The sequence below is a fragment of the Rhamphochromis sp. 'chilingali' genome, assembly GCF_963969265.1.
Source record: "Rhamphochromis sp. 'chilingali' genome assembly, chromosome: 21".
Classification (NCBI taxonomy): domain Eukaryota; kingdom Metazoa; phylum Chordata; class Actinopteri; order Cichliformes; family Cichlidae; genus Rhamphochromis; species Rhamphochromis sp. 'chilingali'.
In genome coordinates, this window is record NC_137949.1 from 20,017,167 (window position 1) to 20,036,314 (window position 19,148).

A 19,148-nucleotide genomic window follows, 5' to 3' on the forward strand; every position below is an offset into this window, starting at 1 on the left:
CCAGCTGTGATTATTATATTCTATATTTATATATATACACACACACATACACACAACAAGAACAAAACACTCAGTTCATATTAACAGTTTGAAAACGTTCCATTACAGTGAACCCAGAAGGAGTAAATTATTCATGAATGCTTTGTGTTGAAAAATGACAACTCTGAGCGAGCGCTACTGCTCGTGTAACTGTTGGACTCTGCACAGCTCCACTGCAGAGACGAACCAGATTCAGCTGAATGGAGATCACTGAAACTGTGACCGAGGGGGTCAGTAGCTACATGAATGTGGTTTAACAGCGTAAGCACAGACCTTCACGTTTCCACTTTAGATGTCAAGTTTACACTGTTATATTTTCTTTGAAAACCTGTGGTTAGATTTTCAGAATTTCCATTTAGCTGAAAACCAGAAATCAACAGCTGTAAAGACACCTTTCTGTACTGCACTTACTGTACAGACCTTGTTAGAAACCGGCTCCACCGCCAGATTTACTTCTAAGTTCTTTTCGTTTCAGCCGACAAGCTTCAGAAGTGGCTGAAACTGAAGCACCCTTCCTTTCTCCTAGAAAGATGTGCTCTCTGTCGGGCATTACTGTCGGTAAGGGCTCTCGCTCTGGGTTTAATAAGGAAGGTGCAGCTACATGGTCGCTGGACCTTTTGGGTGGAGCTGTGGGTGGCGGCTCTGGGTGTGCCTGCTGTGTTGCTGTGCTGGTACATGCAGCAGTGTATGATGTCCTACATAAAGCGTGGGAGGATGGACGCACGACTGTCAGTGGGTTTTTTGTGCTCTTTATGTACAGATTTAAGTCTTTAGGGCGGAGGAGGAGTCTTCTCTTCTGATCTTTGTGGAGAATCGTCAGGGAGAAGCAGCGGCGTAGCGGAGTCTGTGCTGCGTTTCTTCTTAGCTCCATGCAGCTGTGGCTCCTAGCAAACGATCTGCTCTGAATACGACCTTTTATTGAGCTCAAACCGCGCTTTGGGAGGTTAGGATGGACATGGGGGAAGCATCTGGGTTTACTGTGGGATGAAGACTTGCTGGACTGGATGGAGGCGAGGGGCAGGGGGAGGACAGGGTACTCTGGGGATGGGAGGTGGCTGGACTCAAAGCCAGATGAAGATCTGCTGATGGTCGAGCGTGTCTTTTTGCCCCTTCCTGAAATAAACAAGTGGAGTGTGCGCAGATCATACAGCTGCCAGGCAGTTGTGACATGTATCTGGGTTAAACACAACAGCAGCAGAGCAGGGAGTCTTGGAAAGTGTCTACTTTGAAATGACACCAAAGAGAAAAAAGTCAAAACAAGCAGCTAAATGTGCACTAAAATGAACGATGGGTAAAAGAAAAGCAGCAAGCAGTCAGTTGTGGTAAAGCATGGAGCGATTTATTCCTCACACTCAACCACGACAGAAGCACACTTCAGAAAATGCTGAGACTTCAGGGCCCAAACATGCCACACTTCAATGAGAAGTTGGTTAAACATTTTAAAGTAGCCCTAAGCCCTCTGCATTTTTGTGCATTTACAATGATACAAAATGCCTTATTTTAAACACTTACACTGTTAAGTAAATATTTTAATTCTGCTGCAATATGCAGTCTTCAGGCACGTGATAAAATATTGTGCAACATTAGGTTTTACTGGACTAAAAAAAAAAAAAAAATAAAATACACACACAAACATCAGAATCTTAAAGGAAATACACTTTAAGGTGAGGCTGATCTGACATCTTAGTCCAATCACGTAACATTCAGAAAGCACAGCTCTTTGCATTTCGACAGTTTGTAGACTTAAGTCTAAAGAGAAAACCACTGTAAGCATGATACAGCTGTGAATAAAGCGAGCACTTACTGCAAAAATGTACTGTTTTTAATGTAAGTAGACCTAAAGCTTGTTTAAACACTCATCACACAACAGCCACCACTTTCAGCAAATGCAAAAACCACCACACAAGTCAACACTGCGGATCTATTTGTAGATCTGCAAGCTGCTCTGCACGCAGCTTCTTCCAAGGCCTGAAAAATGTCACTGCTCAGCTCAACATCAAGTAAATTTGCTAGTCCCTTGTTACCTGTCCTCTGTATTATGTTGAGAAGGCAAGTGATGCCAACTTTCAGAAGCACTGAACAGACACGTGACCGCAAAACAGTTTGATTCAGTGATGCAGAAACAGAAAAAAGCATGACGATGCTTGAGGGAAGAAAAAAACAAACAAACATGAAGCGCTAGAAGTAAATGCGACGACAGCTGAGTCTTTCCAGAAGAGCATGGAAACGGAATCTGGTGGATTGGAATGCTTGAGCTGGAGAGTCTTTCTAGACAGGGATGAGGCAGAGGAGGGCTGAAGAAGCGTACAGTGTTCACAGGCGGGTCAGGCTGTCATTACCGTTCTCCAGGTTCTCATTACTCTCGTAGCAGCCAGAGTCTCGCGGGGAGTCTCCCAAGAGGCCACGCCTGTCCGGCAGCAGCTTCTCCTGTGAGCTTTCAGACTGACCGCTTCGCTCTGGGTCGCTGCTTCCTGCAATGCACAACGCCGCCACCAGGGGCATGACAGTCAAAAGAAAGTCGTGCAAAACTGTGACTTCCAAGTCTAAACATGCATTCTTTCCGATGGCCAGCAGGGGGCAACTACTCAGACTTTGTTAGAAGAAAAAATGCCCCTCAGTCTCTTTACTTTGTGACCTCAAACAATTTCCCGATGTTATGATCCCAGTTGCTAGTTTCAAGCCATACATGAATTAAATGGTAAAATTTTGCAAATTACTGTGGCTATTTGAGTTAAAGAGGATTATGCAGGATTTGTTCATTTATTTTTCAAAATTTAACTATTAAACCATGAGATGCAGCAACAACAGAAAAAATGTCTACAGAAGCTGAAACCAAACTCGGACTGTGTGTCTACTGCAGACAGTATTTAGATACCGATCTGTACATCTAAACCCTCAAATATTCTAATTTGAAATGTGGCCCTTGGATTGAGGACGTTTCTATGATAGAGCGAGACTTTCTATTGTTTGTCTGACCCACCATCATATTCTTGCAGCAGCTCCACAGCGGTGAGCAACACGGCTCTGTGTTGCGAGTCTGTGATGTTGAGTTCGTCCAGGTCCTCCTCCTCTAGCAACTTAAATGTGTCTAGATCCTCGTAACCGTTAAAAAGAAAGGTGGGCAGGTGCTCCTGTAGAAAGGCGATAATAAAAGGTGCACAAACCGATCCATTAAAATATGTAAGAGGGATGCCATTTGAGCATGCACATCTTGCAAAACAAATATGAAGTTAGCTTAATTTTAAAATTTCCCAACACAGATGAAAATGAAAAATAATCTATTTAAGCTACAGGTAAAAGTTGTAAGTTTGACATTTTAGAAAATACTCCTATTGGCCTGCTGTGAGTAAGGTGAAGCTTAAAACTGAGAGGAGAGGGAAGCATCATACAAAATAAAGGCAAATCTCACTAACATGTTAAAACTCTTAATATATAACTATCACTTATATACTTACATATAACTAGTTGCTTTTGCACTTTATTTCCCCATTGATTTAACAAACAGTATGTAACACCTTACTAGTGAGGAGGTGGGGGAATAATATTAGTCTGTACAGATTTGAAGGTGGTTGCTGTTATCAACTCTCAAAAAGAAAGCAAGTAAGTGTACTTCCCCTGAATGTCAAACTGTTCCTTTAAATAGAGCTAAAGCCAATCACATGCAAGTATTTTAGTCACTGCTTTTAATCACAAATGTACGCCTTTCTTTACTTTGAGGTTGATGCGATCAAGCAGTTCCTCCACAGAGGTGGGTTTGGGTTGCCGGGCCTTTCTCCTCCTGCGTGTTTTCTTGGGCTTCACCTCCTCTTCGTTCAGAACATCCACATAAATGAACTTGAAGGTTCCGACTTTACCGTTGAGCATCCCCATCCACGTACCCATCGGAGGCTTACTAATGATTTCGATGATGTCTCCGCTCTGCGAATCGAGATAAGCTGAGCTTGAGTTTTTTTGTTTTTCAGTACGAGCTCATATCTAAGTAGTGAGCAATATAACATAGCCTACCTTCAGCTTTAGGGAGTCGGTGTCATAGGGACTTGGAGTGAAATCTGTGTGAACCAGAGCACGTCCACAGAAGGGTCCACGGTAAGGCAGCTCGTCTTCCTCTCCGTCCTCAGACTTCACACTCTCTCTGTTGCTGTTGGAGGAGTCGGTGGTGCCCACCGTCTGACCACCTGCACGAATCAGAAAAGAAGATGTCACATCAAGACCACAAGTTATCATGGGTCTGTTAGTATCTGAAAAATATTATAAATGTTCTTCTTTACTTCAGGAGTTAGTTTTTTTTTAACCACAGATGAATACAGCGAGATCAGAATGTTTAGACTACTTCAAAAGCGATAAACATCAAACATCAAGTTTAAACAAATACTGAGAGTTATTAAAATATACACGACACAGACATACTCATGGAACTCTGTCCGCTGAGAGAACTCCTCAGGCTTTCCACGGACCCTCCTGGCTTCAGTTTGGGCTTCTCCAAAGAGTCAGAGTCTATCTGAGGCGAGTGAGGGCAGCTGGAAGAGCGATCTGGACTTGACTGGAAGATATAAGGACAAAAAAACCCATTTATTACACTTGCTTAAAAATCCTCACACCCATACTTTACAATGATAACACACATAAATGCTTCTAAAAACATACCTGCTCAGAGAGAGAACTATGGTATCGCTTGGAAATGTGTTTGCGCATCGTCTCTCTCACAGACTTGACTTTTTTACCCAGAGAGATACGAGGTGTTGGTGGGAATTTAACGCCATCTCTCAAATCCCCGTCTCCAGTTTTGATCTAATTTACAAACACAGAGAAGTAAAAAGGATGGAAATAAGTAAATCAGATTAAACTTATAATTCATATTTATTTAGATAGCTTTAGGATTCCTTGCACAGCTTATCTGTGTCACAAATTTTTATGGCTCTCTATTTAATTTCATCGTTTTTGATCCATTCTTGTTGCACACAGTGGGCTACACAATACTGCATATATTCTCTACATATTACAGACAATAAAGTTGACTTTGATTCAGGTCACATTTAGTGCCACATACAGTGTTATCGTTCTCAGGGCTGACTGCAGTCACTGAGCGGTTGGTCAGGTCGAATCCTCCAAAGCTAGAAGCTCTCTGTGAAAACACAAGAGAAAGCAAGAAATGAGATTTTAGAGCACGGTCTGTCTTCTGCTGCAGGTGCAATTGTTCCCACCATTTATGCTTTTAAGCCACAAGAATAACAACATAAGGCTGACATAGAGAAATGAATAAATAAAAAGACAGTGTTATGGAAAATGTACACGTCTAGTGGTTTGTTAGTTCCTGAGGTTGCTTATTATTCATTCTTAAATAGACTTCAACTATGTTTACGTTTAACCAGGATCAGTGATGGTGTATGGTACCACTGATAGGCACCAGTCTTGTTTAGTTAAGCATTAATCCCGAGTTTCTGTACAAATACAAGACAACAAGAAGATAAGAATAAATGAGGCTATTATGTACAAACTGTGACATGTTTAGGAATTTAGAACTTTATGTGAGTGTGCCAGACTCTCTTTCAAACTAAAAGGCCAGTTTAAATGGGCAGTTTGTTGTTGCCTCATTGAGACACTTAAATAATGGTACCAATGGTGCAAACTCACTAACAATGGAGGTGAAAGGATTCGTTACTAAACAATCTAGACTGCAGTCTTTATTTAAATGTGCCTGTGTACTCACCCCGTGGTGACTGAGTGGGTTGAGGACCGGGTGACGCAGCGCGCCATCGGTCACCGAGCGTGCAATTTTGGGTTCCTCACTGCAGCCCTCTGTTTCAGAAAAAGAAGAGCCTTCGCCTGGCTCCCGCACCTCCCCTGCTATGTTGGTCTCCTGGTGAATAGGGCTACCACTAGACTTGCTCAAGGTCTGGAAGGTCTTTTGGCTACTGCAGGTGTCCACACTGCTGGATGACGGCGAGGTGGTCAGGCTGTCCGGGTCTCGGTTATAGGAGAGTTGCTCCTGCAGGGTTGAAGCCAGGGAGTCCACTGGACAGACTAAAGGTTTCCTCTGCAAACCTGAATATAGAGAGATGCTGGCATCTCCACAGGGAAGGCCATCTGCATTCAGGCTCTCTGGTGGGTAAAAAGAGAACAGAAGAGAGTTTATTAACAAATCTAATAAAATCAGCAACTGCATTTATTAATTATTTGATAATAGCTGCAATTTGTGAGCCATTCATGGTCAATACTAAAGAAATAAGATTGTTACAGCATCTACTGCTTCAGAGAGCTTTTCCAATCTGCCAATAAAACTGTATTTGATACTTTTATCTTTGGAAACTTGCCAGATTGTGGTTTTTGAGCATTATTTAAAGCAGGGGAAAAGTAAAAACATGCTATAAATATGCCACATAAATGCCACATTCAGCACCGCGGTGTGCCACACTGCTTCCTCTACCACATTAGATACTATCTGAGAGTAGTTTTAGTACCCTCTGCTCCAGGCCTCTTAGACTCATCAATCCTGATCAGCTTCTTCTTCGTTTTCCGGGTTGAGTTGACCAGCTTGTGGAGCCTCCTGAATGTGACAGATTCCTCTTGTTCATTGTCTGACAGGTCGCAGGGCTGATGGAAAAGAATATTAAGAACTGTATTAATAGACAACATCTGTAACAACACTTTGGCTCTGAGGCCTAATATTCTCAGTAGGTCAGGAGATATTATGCAACACTTTTGCTTTTTGTATACTACAGTGTGCAAGCCTAAAACTGTGAGCTATCTTAATTACTCTCATTTCTAGTAACTCATCAGCGTACTTGCTGTGGATGCTTTGCAACTATCTGTTGTAGAAGCTTGTAGCTTAATATAAATATATGTGGTAGGAAACCACAGTGATGACACTGGGGCCCCGTGCAGAGAGCTAACACATACACAGTGGGTCACAGCAGACTAAAAAAAGCCTTCTATGTACAGAAAATTAAATAGCTATCTGCTTGGAAATCACCTTAACCATTATCTGAAAATGTCAGTGGTGCATTTGCAGTCTTGGGTCATGCATGCTGAGCACTATCTGCTGACCAAAACATCAGCGGCATGCATCTCTCAGAACAGACATCGTGAGACCAAATGAAAGCTGATTAGCAGCTTGAAATATACAATAGAAGTTCAGAGTTAGAAGGAAGGATTTTTATTTTACAAAGGTCACATAAATACAAAAAAAAGAGAAGAGTGAGATTGATACATATAGTAAAGAGAAACAGTCAGGCCATACAGACTAATGTGAAAAATGTGCCCTGAACCTGAGCCCCCTAATCACCCCACCCACGCATAATAGAGCTGCAGCCTGCATAACAGAGCCCTGTGCTGAATCCACCCGCTCACCACAGCACAATAGGGGGTTAGGGCTTTGACAGCAATGAATAGAAGCTCGTCCAATGCCCTGCAGTTGGGAAAGGACCCTGAGCTGCAGGGCTTTAGAGGGGCCCTGGTTCATCATCGGGACAGAGCGAAAAAGAAAATGGCACTGTCAACGCCTCAGCAGCGTTGGCACGGGTAAATCGGAGGTCCTCATGCACAACACACTGTCTGAAGTAGCGATTCAGCATTAAAAAGCAAATAAGATGCCCTTAGAGACTTACGTTACAGCTGAACGACTCATTTGGGGTACTGGAGGGATCAGTGGACTCTGTGAGATCAGCCTTGTATGTCTGTCTGTTTTGTATTTCAAACTCCTTCAGCTGCAAAAAAAGAATGAGCCTGTTAGTTAATGATGTAGATTTAGAGTCTATTATGAGGAGCCAATCAGTCAAAGAGGAAGTAATCCTGGAAAATGTAGTATGTAGTATTTTATGATGAATTATAAAAATTACATGATATTCACTGTGCAGATTAAACCCTAGTTTGACCATATATCTGCATAAGATTAAATCGTGCCAGGACTTTTTTTTGTGATGCATGGATACAAAGTTTCCGACAATATGATAAGACTTTCTTGTAGTTTATCCATAAAAATGTGTGTTTTTCCCCCACAAGGTCAAAGTAACACAGCAGCTGGATAATCTAAGGTTGAGTTTCTCTGGGATGCAGAACATCCTACCCGTGCCAGGGCTTCCTCTATGGAGATCATGTTTTCCTTCACCATCATCATCAGCTGAATTCGCTCCTCATCACTCATCGTAACTTCACTGGCCACAAACCCAACATCATCACCTGCAAAAATTAGCAATGACACCTTACATTAAGGAACACGACGAAATTTAAGAAAAATTCTTAATGTCAAAAAAAACCAAAAGCATTTTTTTCATGTTTATTTGAGGTACCTTTTGAGATCTGACGAACGACACCCTTCTGGGACTTCTTGAAACTTTGCCAAAAAGACTTGCTCTTTCGTTTTCCATCCCATTTTCCTATTACATATAAACCAATTTTAGCACAGGAGAAATTAAAAACACAACAACAAAACAGATTCAAAGTATAATCACCCCAAATTGATAAACAGGTAAACAATAAAGTAGTATGGTAAGGGAAAGAATTCCTTCCATTTCTCCAGAAGAAATAAATGAACAAATCTTAGTGGTGATTAGGAAAGATTAAGTGTGTAAATGAACATGTGAAAACTCATATTTATTTAATATAGAATAAAAAATGAAAACAAAATACACCAGTCAAGTTTGGACTTACCTCCTGATCCATCGTCCGAGCTGGATTTGTGAACAGGAAACCTAAAAATTAACAAAAAATATTCAGTTAATCAGAAAAGCTCGAATAAAAAACAAACAAACATCAAACTAAAGAACACGACACTACCTGCTGTCCAAAGTTATTTTCTTCATCTTTTTTACTGCTATCCCACCATTTCCCCTAACAACTCAACTTCAGATTTAAAAAAAAAATTAAATTAAAATAAACTAAAATAAAAAAAAACAAACAAAAAAAACACACTGTGCCTCAAGACACTAGCATCACATTAGAGGCAAATCAAACAGACTGGCTCGCTCTTGGCCGATGAACACCGATCAGTGCTCTGCGTCCATCTCTGGAACAATGGAGCACTGTTCTTGTCCGTTTGGGGTTTTGCAGCAGCGGCGGCACCAACGTGGCCTCTGCATTCCCTGCACACGTTCACTCTCTCTTTCTGCCTCTCTCTTCATCTCTCTGGACTGTTTGTTTGTGTCCGTCTTTCTCACAGCCTCTCTCTGTTCACGCTTGTTTGTGGTCATTCACTTTGAAGCCAGATCAAGTTTATGCTTTTAAATCGGAAGTCATGGGTTTATTCCTGATTATAGAGTTGCTTAGTAATATTTTAAATGCTGCTTTGTTTGTTTTGTTATTGATTTGTATTAGTTGTGTGTCAGCCTGGTTTAAGGTTACTGTATCCAGAGTACGCAGGTACTGTGCAAAAGTCTTATGCTTCTCAACTTTCTTTATATTTTGCTAGGAAAATTGGAAAATGGGTGCAGCAACTGAACGATGTGCAAACAGAGTTTATTTAGGCCTGTGTCAGGCTGGCAACCTGTGCAGTATGAACCCCGCTTCTCGCCCTATAGTAGCTGGGGTCGTCTCCAGCCCTCTGCAACCCTGAACTGGATTAGCAGAAGCGAATGGATGTATGTACAATTCCACTCAGCTTTAAAGCTGATATTTGGTATGACCACCTTTATTCTTCAAAAGCCTGAACTCTCTCAGGTGAGCTTTCTTGTAATCTCTTTAACTAGTCTTCAGAAATAGTTCTCAGTGGTTCTTAAAGGACATTGACAGCTCTTCTCTGGATGTTGGCTGGCCTTTCAAGATGATCCCACACTGCTTGTTGAGTAGTTGAGGTCCTGATATGTGTTCCATTGTGTGTTTTTCTATCCAGGTATGCTTTTACAATATTGGCAGTGCGCTTGTGATCATTATTAGTCTAAAAAAAAATGAAACTTCTTCTCAAAGTTGAAGGAATCATGAACAAAGGTCTTCAACATCACTGGCTGAAATGCAGATTAAAAAGGTGACAGTCTCTCTACTGTGTCTCACTTCATAACACCACTTGCCACTGATTATGTGTTCAGTCCTTGTGTAATTTGGCACCGCTCAAAGCTCATATTCCATTCCTTAATAATGGCTTCTTGACAGCCACCCTACTGAGACCATTTCTAATGAGACTTCAGTAAGTTCTGTAAAAACACCTTCAAAAATTACAGGAAAGTCTGTCTTGTTGAAAGCAAAACATAAAGAAATAATTGGTGGCTCAATACTTTTGCACATTACATATTGAAGATAAGCTCCAACTATTTTGTGCAGATGTTATTAAATGCTCCCATTTACCACAGGAAATAGCATAAAGACTCCTCATGCACTGTGAGAAAGAAAGCATTATGAGAGGACCGTGCCTTGATTGTGAACTTTAAAAAGATATCATTGAAATCATTTTTAAAAAGTGTAAAAGAAACATGCTTGTTTCCAAAAAGGAGCCCTAATTTTGCTGATAGTCGCATTCATGAAATTCCTATGGAGTGATCCCACTAGGGGGCAGAGTAGGATTCCTGCTAATCCCGTTCTAACAGGAATTACACAGTTCCATCCCCGTCCAGGTTCTGAATAAAACAGGCCTCTTTGCAATGATAATTAAATCCTGAAAAACGAGAACAGCTATTACTCAACTTTCAGGAAACTTTTACATCTGCACAAACAAATCTAATAAAATCAATATGTCGCTTTCTCATTACTCGTCATATAAATTATTCGATCTTATTCAGCTTTCCAATAACAAAACGTGACTAATCTTCAAAATGTTTCCAAAGAAACAATGAAAGGAAGGAAGGACGTTTAGAGGTTACACAGAAATACTTCATAAATGTGACACCAGGAAACAGAGGAAATGCACGTGTCCACGGGGCGGTGGAGATCACACAGGAAGAGTCATAGCAGTGCAGCTTCCAGAAGTCATGGACTTTAAATTTAAATCATCTTTTCCTCGATACTTCCTCACAATACTTCCCAAAGTCAGGGAAGCTGTGCTATACTCATGTATAGGGTTATTTTTATATGTATATATTCTTTATACCTTCTTTCGGTCTCCGGAGTCGACATGGTGCTGCTGAGTCCTAGAGATTCCTAAGGAGATGAAAAACACATGTTAAATATACATATATACAGGGAATGGCAAATCTTTTTCTACTCAGCTGGATCAAAGTCCAGACATTCACCAAACCTAAAAACTTCCATATATAACTTGTCATACGTCATCATGTTTTAGGATCTACTTCCAAGAACAGTGTCAAGGCCAGTTCTTTTCCCGGCAGTCACTCGGATGTTACTTTGTGGCCTAGTACACTGACTCGGGATAAATCATGACTAGCCAATTCCTCTGCCTCTTATCAGCCTGTCTGCTGACACACGGAAAAGGAAGTTGCCTTCTCCCGGGGTCTGACACGCTCAGAGCTGGACACTCACCTGGATCTGTGAGCGCAGCTGCACTGATGTGGCCACTGAGTCAATCGTTCCCTGAAACACACATACACGGGAAGTGGAGGAGTAAATCATAGTGTCATCATAACATAAGAACAGACAAAATTTTCATTTGACTGAATCACCCAAAAGGTGACTCAGTCAAAAGGTTAACCTAAGGTAAAAAACCAAAAGTCAGAATCAGAAACTAAAAACAAGTTGCAGTGAAGACCCAACCTCAGGGACAGCTCTGCATGTGAGAAAATATGCTTACTCACTTTCATGCAAGATGAGAAAATCAGTAAGGGATCTATTTATTGTAGAGCCGCTAACTTACATAAGCAAAAATACAATGTGGTAACGTGACTTTTAAAAAGTGCAGGTAGGCGGATTTTGTCCCCTTCTGCTTGCATGAGGCCTGAAAACAGCTGGGCTAAGTTCAGAGTGAATAAACAGCTGACTAATGGATACGAATGCACTAATATACATTTCTCAATAGTTCCACACTAAACCTTAAACCCTGATCTTAATGGACAAGAAAAAGACAATTTACCATCTCTGCATCTTGCACTACTTTGCGTTTCCGTAGCTCCTCCATCCTTTCGCATACGTCACTGAGGGAGGTGCCGTAATACTGAGAGTACTCCTGAGCCAGGTCATCTAGGTTCCCCACCGTGCCATCCTGCAAGAGAGGGATTCACACTGGCACTCAGATACGAGCACAGATCAGGAGAGGAAAGCGACACCCGGTGAGGGTTGACCAAGATACTAAACAGCAGGCAACCACTGTAAACATGAAGCCATTGTTTGAAAGTTTAGCACTTACACCAGTAACATAGACAGCCAGGAACCACTGAGATAAAGCCCCAGGGCATAAGATAACGCATCAAAGACACTCGGCTGCAATACCAACTCTGTTTGCACCAGCTTATCATCTTCCTGCCCGGTGACCCCATCCCACCTCCTCAGCCCTCCTTAGACCTGACCTCAAGGCCAGAAGAGGCAGCGTGTGACGCAACTGCAACACTCACTCTGCTCTCACAGTCATCGGGACTTGACTTAAGAGGCCACGGTTCAGTCTTCTGTAAATCAGGAGAAGCAGAATCACTCAGTGGGATCGTGAGTCTTTGCCCTGACACACAGCTCGTTCTCCTGCATGTAACCCCCTTTTTGGTTTCCTTCAATTGTAAAAGCTGGATGCTGTGTGCCTCTTGTTGTGTGGGAAGATAATAAATCACAGAATCTGTGCTGAGCTTTGTGCTTCAGTGACCCTTGGGATCAGGAATTAACACATTGTGGGAATTTTCTTTTCATGGAAATGATTCTAGATCTAAACAGGAAGTTTTAAATCAGAAGAATTTAAAGTAACTCTCAAAAAATACTGTTAATGTTTGTTATCATGACCAACCCATATAAGCTTTCCGCTCACAAAACAACCTTCCCTCTTTTACAAAAAAAATTCATATAACACCTGTGATAGAGGATCACTAAACCAAAAAAAACAACAAAACAAAACAAAAAAACTAAATTGTGATGGTTTTTGTTTGCCTTTAACATTTGGAGACACGCTAAAAACACTACAACATTATCATATCACCCTTTAAGCTTGTTGGAGTCACATAGGTCTAGCAGACACGGGGCAACATTAGCATTCATTTGAAATGGTGTTTCTTCCCACCTGGGGAGTGTAAATCCTCATGCATTCTGCTTTAAGCTCAGTTTCTGTCTTTTATTTGGGTGGAGACTCGTTACTAGTCTCCACCATGTTCCCAGCTTGTTGCCAACTCTGTCTGCGAGGTGCTAAGCAGGAAGCGTCCAGTAACTTTATAGAAGTTTCTCAATGAAGACAGCTGCCTGCCTGTGATGTCTAGGAAGTGATGGTGTGAGAGTGGTGAAAGTAAACAATAAGATTCTCTGTAGTTTCACGGGAAAACTGCAGAGTGAGGTGATATTTCTTTGTGGACTTGCCTGTAACCGTGCCTACAGTTCTTTCTAACAAGTTAATTCATGTCTCACAGGTCCCCAGACGGTGTATTTTCAACTCAGGATACTTCACAGGTTGGTGAGGGAGCACATTCAATTAGGGGAATCTATCAGACGACCTGGACGACACAATATATATTACAGACACATTACACATGCATTGCAACCCTGAACTTGTCTAGGCATCACCCCATCAGCCAGTTTTGACATTAAATGTCTGAACTTGCCAGTAACATTTAGTACAAAGCATGTGAAAGGTCTGATTTGACCCATGTGAAATTATTGCAGGAGTTGTTTTTTTTTGAGAAAGAAACTGCAGATGATGTTGCAGCATGATTCTCCAGATTCTTATTGAGCTCATGCATGAAAATGGCTCCGAAATTTCTCTCTCACTGAATATTTATTTGTAATTATAGCTAAAATAGTTTTTATGTTATTTAAATGGTGATTCTCTAAAACAATGGCATGGTTATAGAAACCAGGATTAAAGCAGTGTGTTTGTGTAGGTAAGAAGAAGAGGAGCGAGAAAACTTAAAGAAATCGGATCACCTTTTTTCAAGTGCCTAAGGAAAAAGAGTTGTAAGGGACAACAGGTTTTACTTTCAGTCAATGAGCTGTAAATGTTGATGCATTTACTGCTCGCTGACAAAAATAAAAATAATCTATTGCAGCTTCAGTTCCTGAAATACTAGTAATAAAGCAAGTCTGTTGTGTCTGCTCTTTGAGCCAATAACATGATTTGCATTTCTTTTCTCATGACTTGGACATTTTATAGTTAGAAGAAAACACTGGCAAATAAATAACAATGGGAGACTTTGGCTCCACATTTGGAATTAAAGAGGGTGGGTCTGTGATACCCAGGGAACTGTTTACCAGCAGGGGGTTGGGGTTGTGGTCGTTTGTGCTTATCAGGTTTTGACATTGCAACCAGCTGCAATCCTGAAAGGCTCATTCCGAGACACAGTTTGTGGTCTATATGGGGGGTGGGGTGACTAAGTAACTAAGGGATGGAGAAAAAAAATATACGTGTGAACAAATACAAGGAAAGTGAGGTGGACAAAATCTAATTAAATTTAGTGAGTAAAGTAAGGGAGTCTACTAATTTCTCCCCATGTAATTAACAACTGTGCATGAAAATGTCAGAAATCAACAGCGATGGTAAACCTGCAAAAACAGAAGATGTAGGAAGACAGCTGGTCATGACGTCTAGTCATGATTTAAGTCAAACTGTGTTCGTAATAGCCGTCCAGAATGTTCATAAGCTGTTTCACGCATGTTTATTATCTTGCTTCACTCATGCCATATCCTGAAGGCATGCAAATGGGCCTGCAGAAAACAGCCCTCTGCAGTGAAAAGTAATACTGTGGGCCCACTTGTCTTGTGTCATGATGGACTCTAACTGCCTCAACTGTCCAGAAGAGAGGCCCATTCATTTGGTAAATGACATGCCCCCGAGTCCAAGAAGGCTTGAAAATCTGGCTGCTTTTCATATAGAGGAGGAACAAGGCTTAGGCCGACTGAGAAGCTCTGCACTGTGCCTGGCTGCAGTCGCTCTTCTGCCTCCGACTGCCACTGGTTCACATAAACAGCCCATTGTAAAGCAGCCACATGACACTGCGGCGCCCTAAGTGCTTATTACACATGGTGGATGTCTAGTGTATACTTCCCTGTTATAGACAAATCTAAACACAACTTAAGTATACAGTCAGAAAAGTGAGCTGAACGTTAAATCGAATAAACAATCTCGCACATTCTTCCTCGGAGATGACTGACAAAAATACTGCAGCGTGCTTGAAATTCAACTGTTTCCAAATTAGCAGAGTCTGCGCCAAAACTGTAGCATGAGACATCGACCACAGAGGCTGGAAAAGGAGAGCGTGGTGTCACGTTTCTCGAGCAATAAGCATCTCATGGGCAGACAAAAGATCCACATGCCCCCAGGACCAAGAGTGTCTAATGAGTGTTTTTACAGTTCCTCTGGCTTGCCTTAACCACACCTGGGTCACAAAGTATCAGCAAATGGTTTTTTTTTTTAATCCTGCTCTGAGACAGAAATGTAGGTCACGTTATGTCAGAGGTCAATATGTCGAGTATGAGAAGGTCGACATCTTTTAGGTGAATTAGTGTAATCTGAGTTAAGTTCTGTGCTCTGATCACCAGATCTACAATGTGAAAAAGTCCATGTCTGCATCTATTTTAACAACCTTTTATTTACTAAAGCCTTGTGTTTGATTTGAACAGCTTAATTCAAACCAAATGACACTGTATGGTTACAGTTCAGCAGGGGACCTAATAAAGATCACTACATGCCTTCAACACATTACACTGAGTGATGTTTCAAAGGATCATGTGAGGACAAGCACCGACTTGGTTAATAACTTACTAACAAAAGCATTTGAAAGCACAGAAAGATTCAAAAGCAAAAACCAAGAGCAGAAAAAAGGCAACACGAATTCAGAGATCCTCTTGTTAATCTACAGAAAACTACCACCTCCGACCATAGCGCCGCATTCCGGGACATACATAAAAATACACTCACCGCAAACAGACATCTGTGTGCCAACAGCAGCCATCCAGTAGTTGCTCTTTAGTTCCACCACAGTTCTGTAAGTGAATGGCTCCCTTTGAATACTTAACTCAGTTTAAAGAGTGGAGGACAATACATCCTGAAGTAAAGGGGAGGGCAGTCCAGCGTGCATAAATTAGAGGGGGAGAGGGGGAGGGCAGGTTGGGGGGAGTTACAACCACATTTGACGCTGCTGCTGCTGCTGGGTGGGGCACTGTACTCTCTCCAGCTGCAGCCCACAGGGACTGGCTGACTCACATGTTCAAATAAACCACCACCTCTCAGTGTATGAAAGTGTGGCTGCATGTTTATGTCTGCAGTGGAGTTGGGAGAGTGATACATCAGGGGATTTTTTTCAAGTGTGGTTGCTGGTCATGAATGTCTCCCTCTGCTGATATGGAGGCTCTTCAGATCACACCTTAGCAGATGTGCACCCCAGGGGGTACTTCTGCTGTAGGCATGGGATGAATGGAAAGATTAGTAAACCAACTAAATGAGTGCATCTATAAATGATTAAAATAAATCGGTAAGTGTCAAAAGAGATTAGTAGTAATTGGTATAGCTGGTTAAAAGGACAGCACAAGTTTATCTATACTACTAATAGATTTAACAGCAGTACAAAAACAGCTATTACTGACATTCATTTAGCTGAATGTATTTGCTACGATTGAATAGAAAAATTAATCCAAACATTCACAGCTGGACTGGATGAAAAGTTATTTTGAAAAATTACAAGTGTTGAAGAAGAGCCCAGCAGTCTTTTTCCTCTTTAATGATCACCTTACAGAAAAGGGAATAACATGAACCATAATGAAAAGGTACAAAGAAACAATCCATATGACAGATCAATAATCCGGATGGTCCTCAGATGTCAGCCAGCATACAGTTTTTGCCCTAATTCACCAGCAGGTGGCAGCAAATAGCAGCTCTGTCTCCCCAACTATTAGTTACTGGGCCGCCACATAAAAGGGCGGTGAAGGTAATGACAGTGGGACGAAGAGCCAAGTAAACTGGACATACTAGTTTGAAGTGCCATAAAAGATAAAAATAAAAAAAATAGAAGCAGTAATGTTTCCTCTGTGCTCACTGCTGTAGTTTATCTCCATAAAAAAAGACATGTTTACATTGAGCATTAAGTATAGGTATCAAGGTGGTGACCTCATTTGCTTGCAGTATTAGTCAGTCAGATTAACCCAGATTCTCTTTGTCTAATCGTGACCCTACACGCAGGATGTGTATTATTCATCCTGCGTGACTGACCAGTGACTCCAGAGCAGCAAGTACCAGCAGCAGCAGGAGGTACCAATACCAGAGTCAGATCAGTGGCAGGAGGCTGCAGATTATGCCGAGCTGCAGGTGGATGGTGGAGATGTTCGAGGGCTACGTTGAGCGTGCGGTGCCAAAGGGCCGAGGCAACTGATGCCAGAAAGGGCAGTTTTCCGCCTGGCTACACAGCGGTGGGCTGCTTGTCACCTCGGAGCACAGGAGAAGCCAGAGATTGACACCATCTCCTTTTCTATCACCGTCAAGTCTCCTGACTGTGTGCGCGCCAGCTCTGTGTGCCCGAGCGCTCCTCTGAGCTTTGATCCCCGAGGAGATCGCTCCGTGCGAGAGACACATTCATCTGCGTATCTTTCAAAGGCAAATCATGTCATCGCACCTATCATTGTTCATCAGCTGCATATAAAAATTAAATACAGAATATAATATTAGTTAGCTGAGACGGTGCACCTAAAATGTGACCATAGCAGTAGAAATGATGAGTTTATCCAGTCCTGTTTGTACAGGAAAGGTCTTAATCAGACCACACAGGAGATTAAATATTAAAACTGGAATCATAAGGATTTCAAATGCTCTCCTCCTTGAATTGTAGGTGAATCACTGATTGCATTTAAATGTACACTTCTGTACAGTTATTGTGTTAGTAAACACGTTTAACATTATATTTACAGCGCATATATCTTTCCTATCAGTCTGTATTGTATTCACATAATGCTACATACATAAAATATATCCTGAGGATGTTACTTTATTCTGCTCCAATGGTTCAACTGCTACGGCTGCTTTTATCTATACAGTCTGTACATTTTGTGTTGTTGACAAGCTAAAAGATGCCTAAATTTACATTATCTATACTTAAATAAAAGACATTTTTAAAGCTTCAAGATGACAGCAGCAATATTTATTATAACCTAAAACACTAGTGTGTGGAGTGTGACAATTATTCCAGAATACCTAAAGGCCTCGTCTAGATCGACAGCCCAAGGGTCCCCTAAAGAGAGAGAGCGGGGGGGGGGGGGGGGGGGGGAAGAGGATCAGTGGAAGAGCTTAACTATTCAGGTCTGAGTGGTTAAGTGGATTTTGACAAGTCCCAAAGGGGAGTTTGATGAGAAGGGTCGCACTATGACATACACGCTGTTAGTCACACACGGACAGAAGGAAAGGAGGATACCTGGCCTTGTTTGAACTGCATTAGCGAGGTCTCAGGCACACAGCTCTGTTCCCACTTCTCGTGCTGTCAGTCACTGAGCAACTGCTTACAGATACAAAAGGCTAGCTTCACTGCATAGGACTTTTTGGTCCTTCTGCAATAAAACAGAATTGACTGCAAGCAGGTTTTCTCACATTGCAAGAAGGTGCATGGACAGATTTTTCGAAGAGAAAAAAAAAGAAAAGAAAAAAAAAAGCCGATTAAAACCACCCCTGTTGTCTTCAGGCAATGGAGACAAATATAAAGATCATGCCACAAAGGGAAAGCAGCCAGGGACCCTGATTTAAAAAAAAAAAAAAAAAAAAAAAGGGTGCATGTGAAACGCCTAAGAAGATTAAAAGGGCAGACAGGAGGCACAGAACCAACCTTTTGTCTACAAGACTAACTCTTGCAAATCCCAATGGGATTTTAAACATTAGCTGAAATCACACATTTAAGTGCAGGAAACTACAGACTCCAACAACCACCCGGCTATGAACTGCAACACAATGCACATCTGGAAATATGTATCATGTATAATTATAAAAGCATCTTGTAGATTGTTCTGGATCTTGTTTTGAAGTATCTTGTGGATTGTCGCTGCTCCTTGGAGCATGTTTAATTCAAAGTTTAAATGGCGAATTATCTCCTTTAAATTTCAGTTAAATTACATGGATGGAAATCCTCTGTGTATTT

The 19,148-nt window shown here is 41.6% G+C and overlaps 1 protein-coding gene across 1 annotated transcript in view; it reads right to left on the reverse strand.

The window, feature by feature from the left end:
• Positions 1–84: 84 nt before the first annotated feature.
• sash1b (SAM and SH3 domain containing 1b) overlaps positions 85–19,148 on the reverse strand; it is a 63,795-nt gene continuing 44,731 nt past the window's right edge. The window contains exons 2-18 of the mRNA XM_080869969.1: positions 11,987–12,115; positions 11,440–11,490; positions 11,051–11,100; positions 8,686–8,726; positions 8,325–8,411; positions 8,102–8,214; positions 7,644–7,742; positions 6,498–6,630; positions 5,747–6,138; positions 5,087–5,161; positions 4,684–4,827; positions 4,447–4,579; positions 4,045–4,214; positions 3,751–3,957; positions 3,020–3,170; positions 2,379–2,510; positions 85–1,152 (exon numbers count right to left, since the gene is read on the reverse strand). Coding sequence (XP_080726095.1) covers positions 464–1,152; positions 2,379–2,510; positions 3,020–3,170; positions 3,751–3,957; positions 4,045–4,214; positions 4,447–4,579; positions 4,684–4,827; positions 5,087–5,161; positions 5,747–6,138; positions 6,498–6,630; positions 7,644–7,742; positions 8,102–8,214; positions 8,325–8,411; positions 8,686–8,726; positions 11,051–11,100; positions 11,440–11,490; positions 11,987–12,115 — 2,796 coding nt within the window. The 3' untranslated portion in view covers positions 85–463. The remainder of the gene's footprint in view (positions 1,153–2,378; positions 2,511–3,019; positions 3,171–3,750; positions 3,958–4,044; positions 4,215–4,446; positions 4,580–4,683; positions 4,828–5,086; positions 5,162–5,746; positions 6,139–6,497; positions 6,631–7,643; positions 7,743–8,101; positions 8,215–8,324; positions 8,412–8,685; positions 8,727–11,050; positions 11,101–11,439; positions 11,491–11,986; positions 12,116–19,148) is intronic.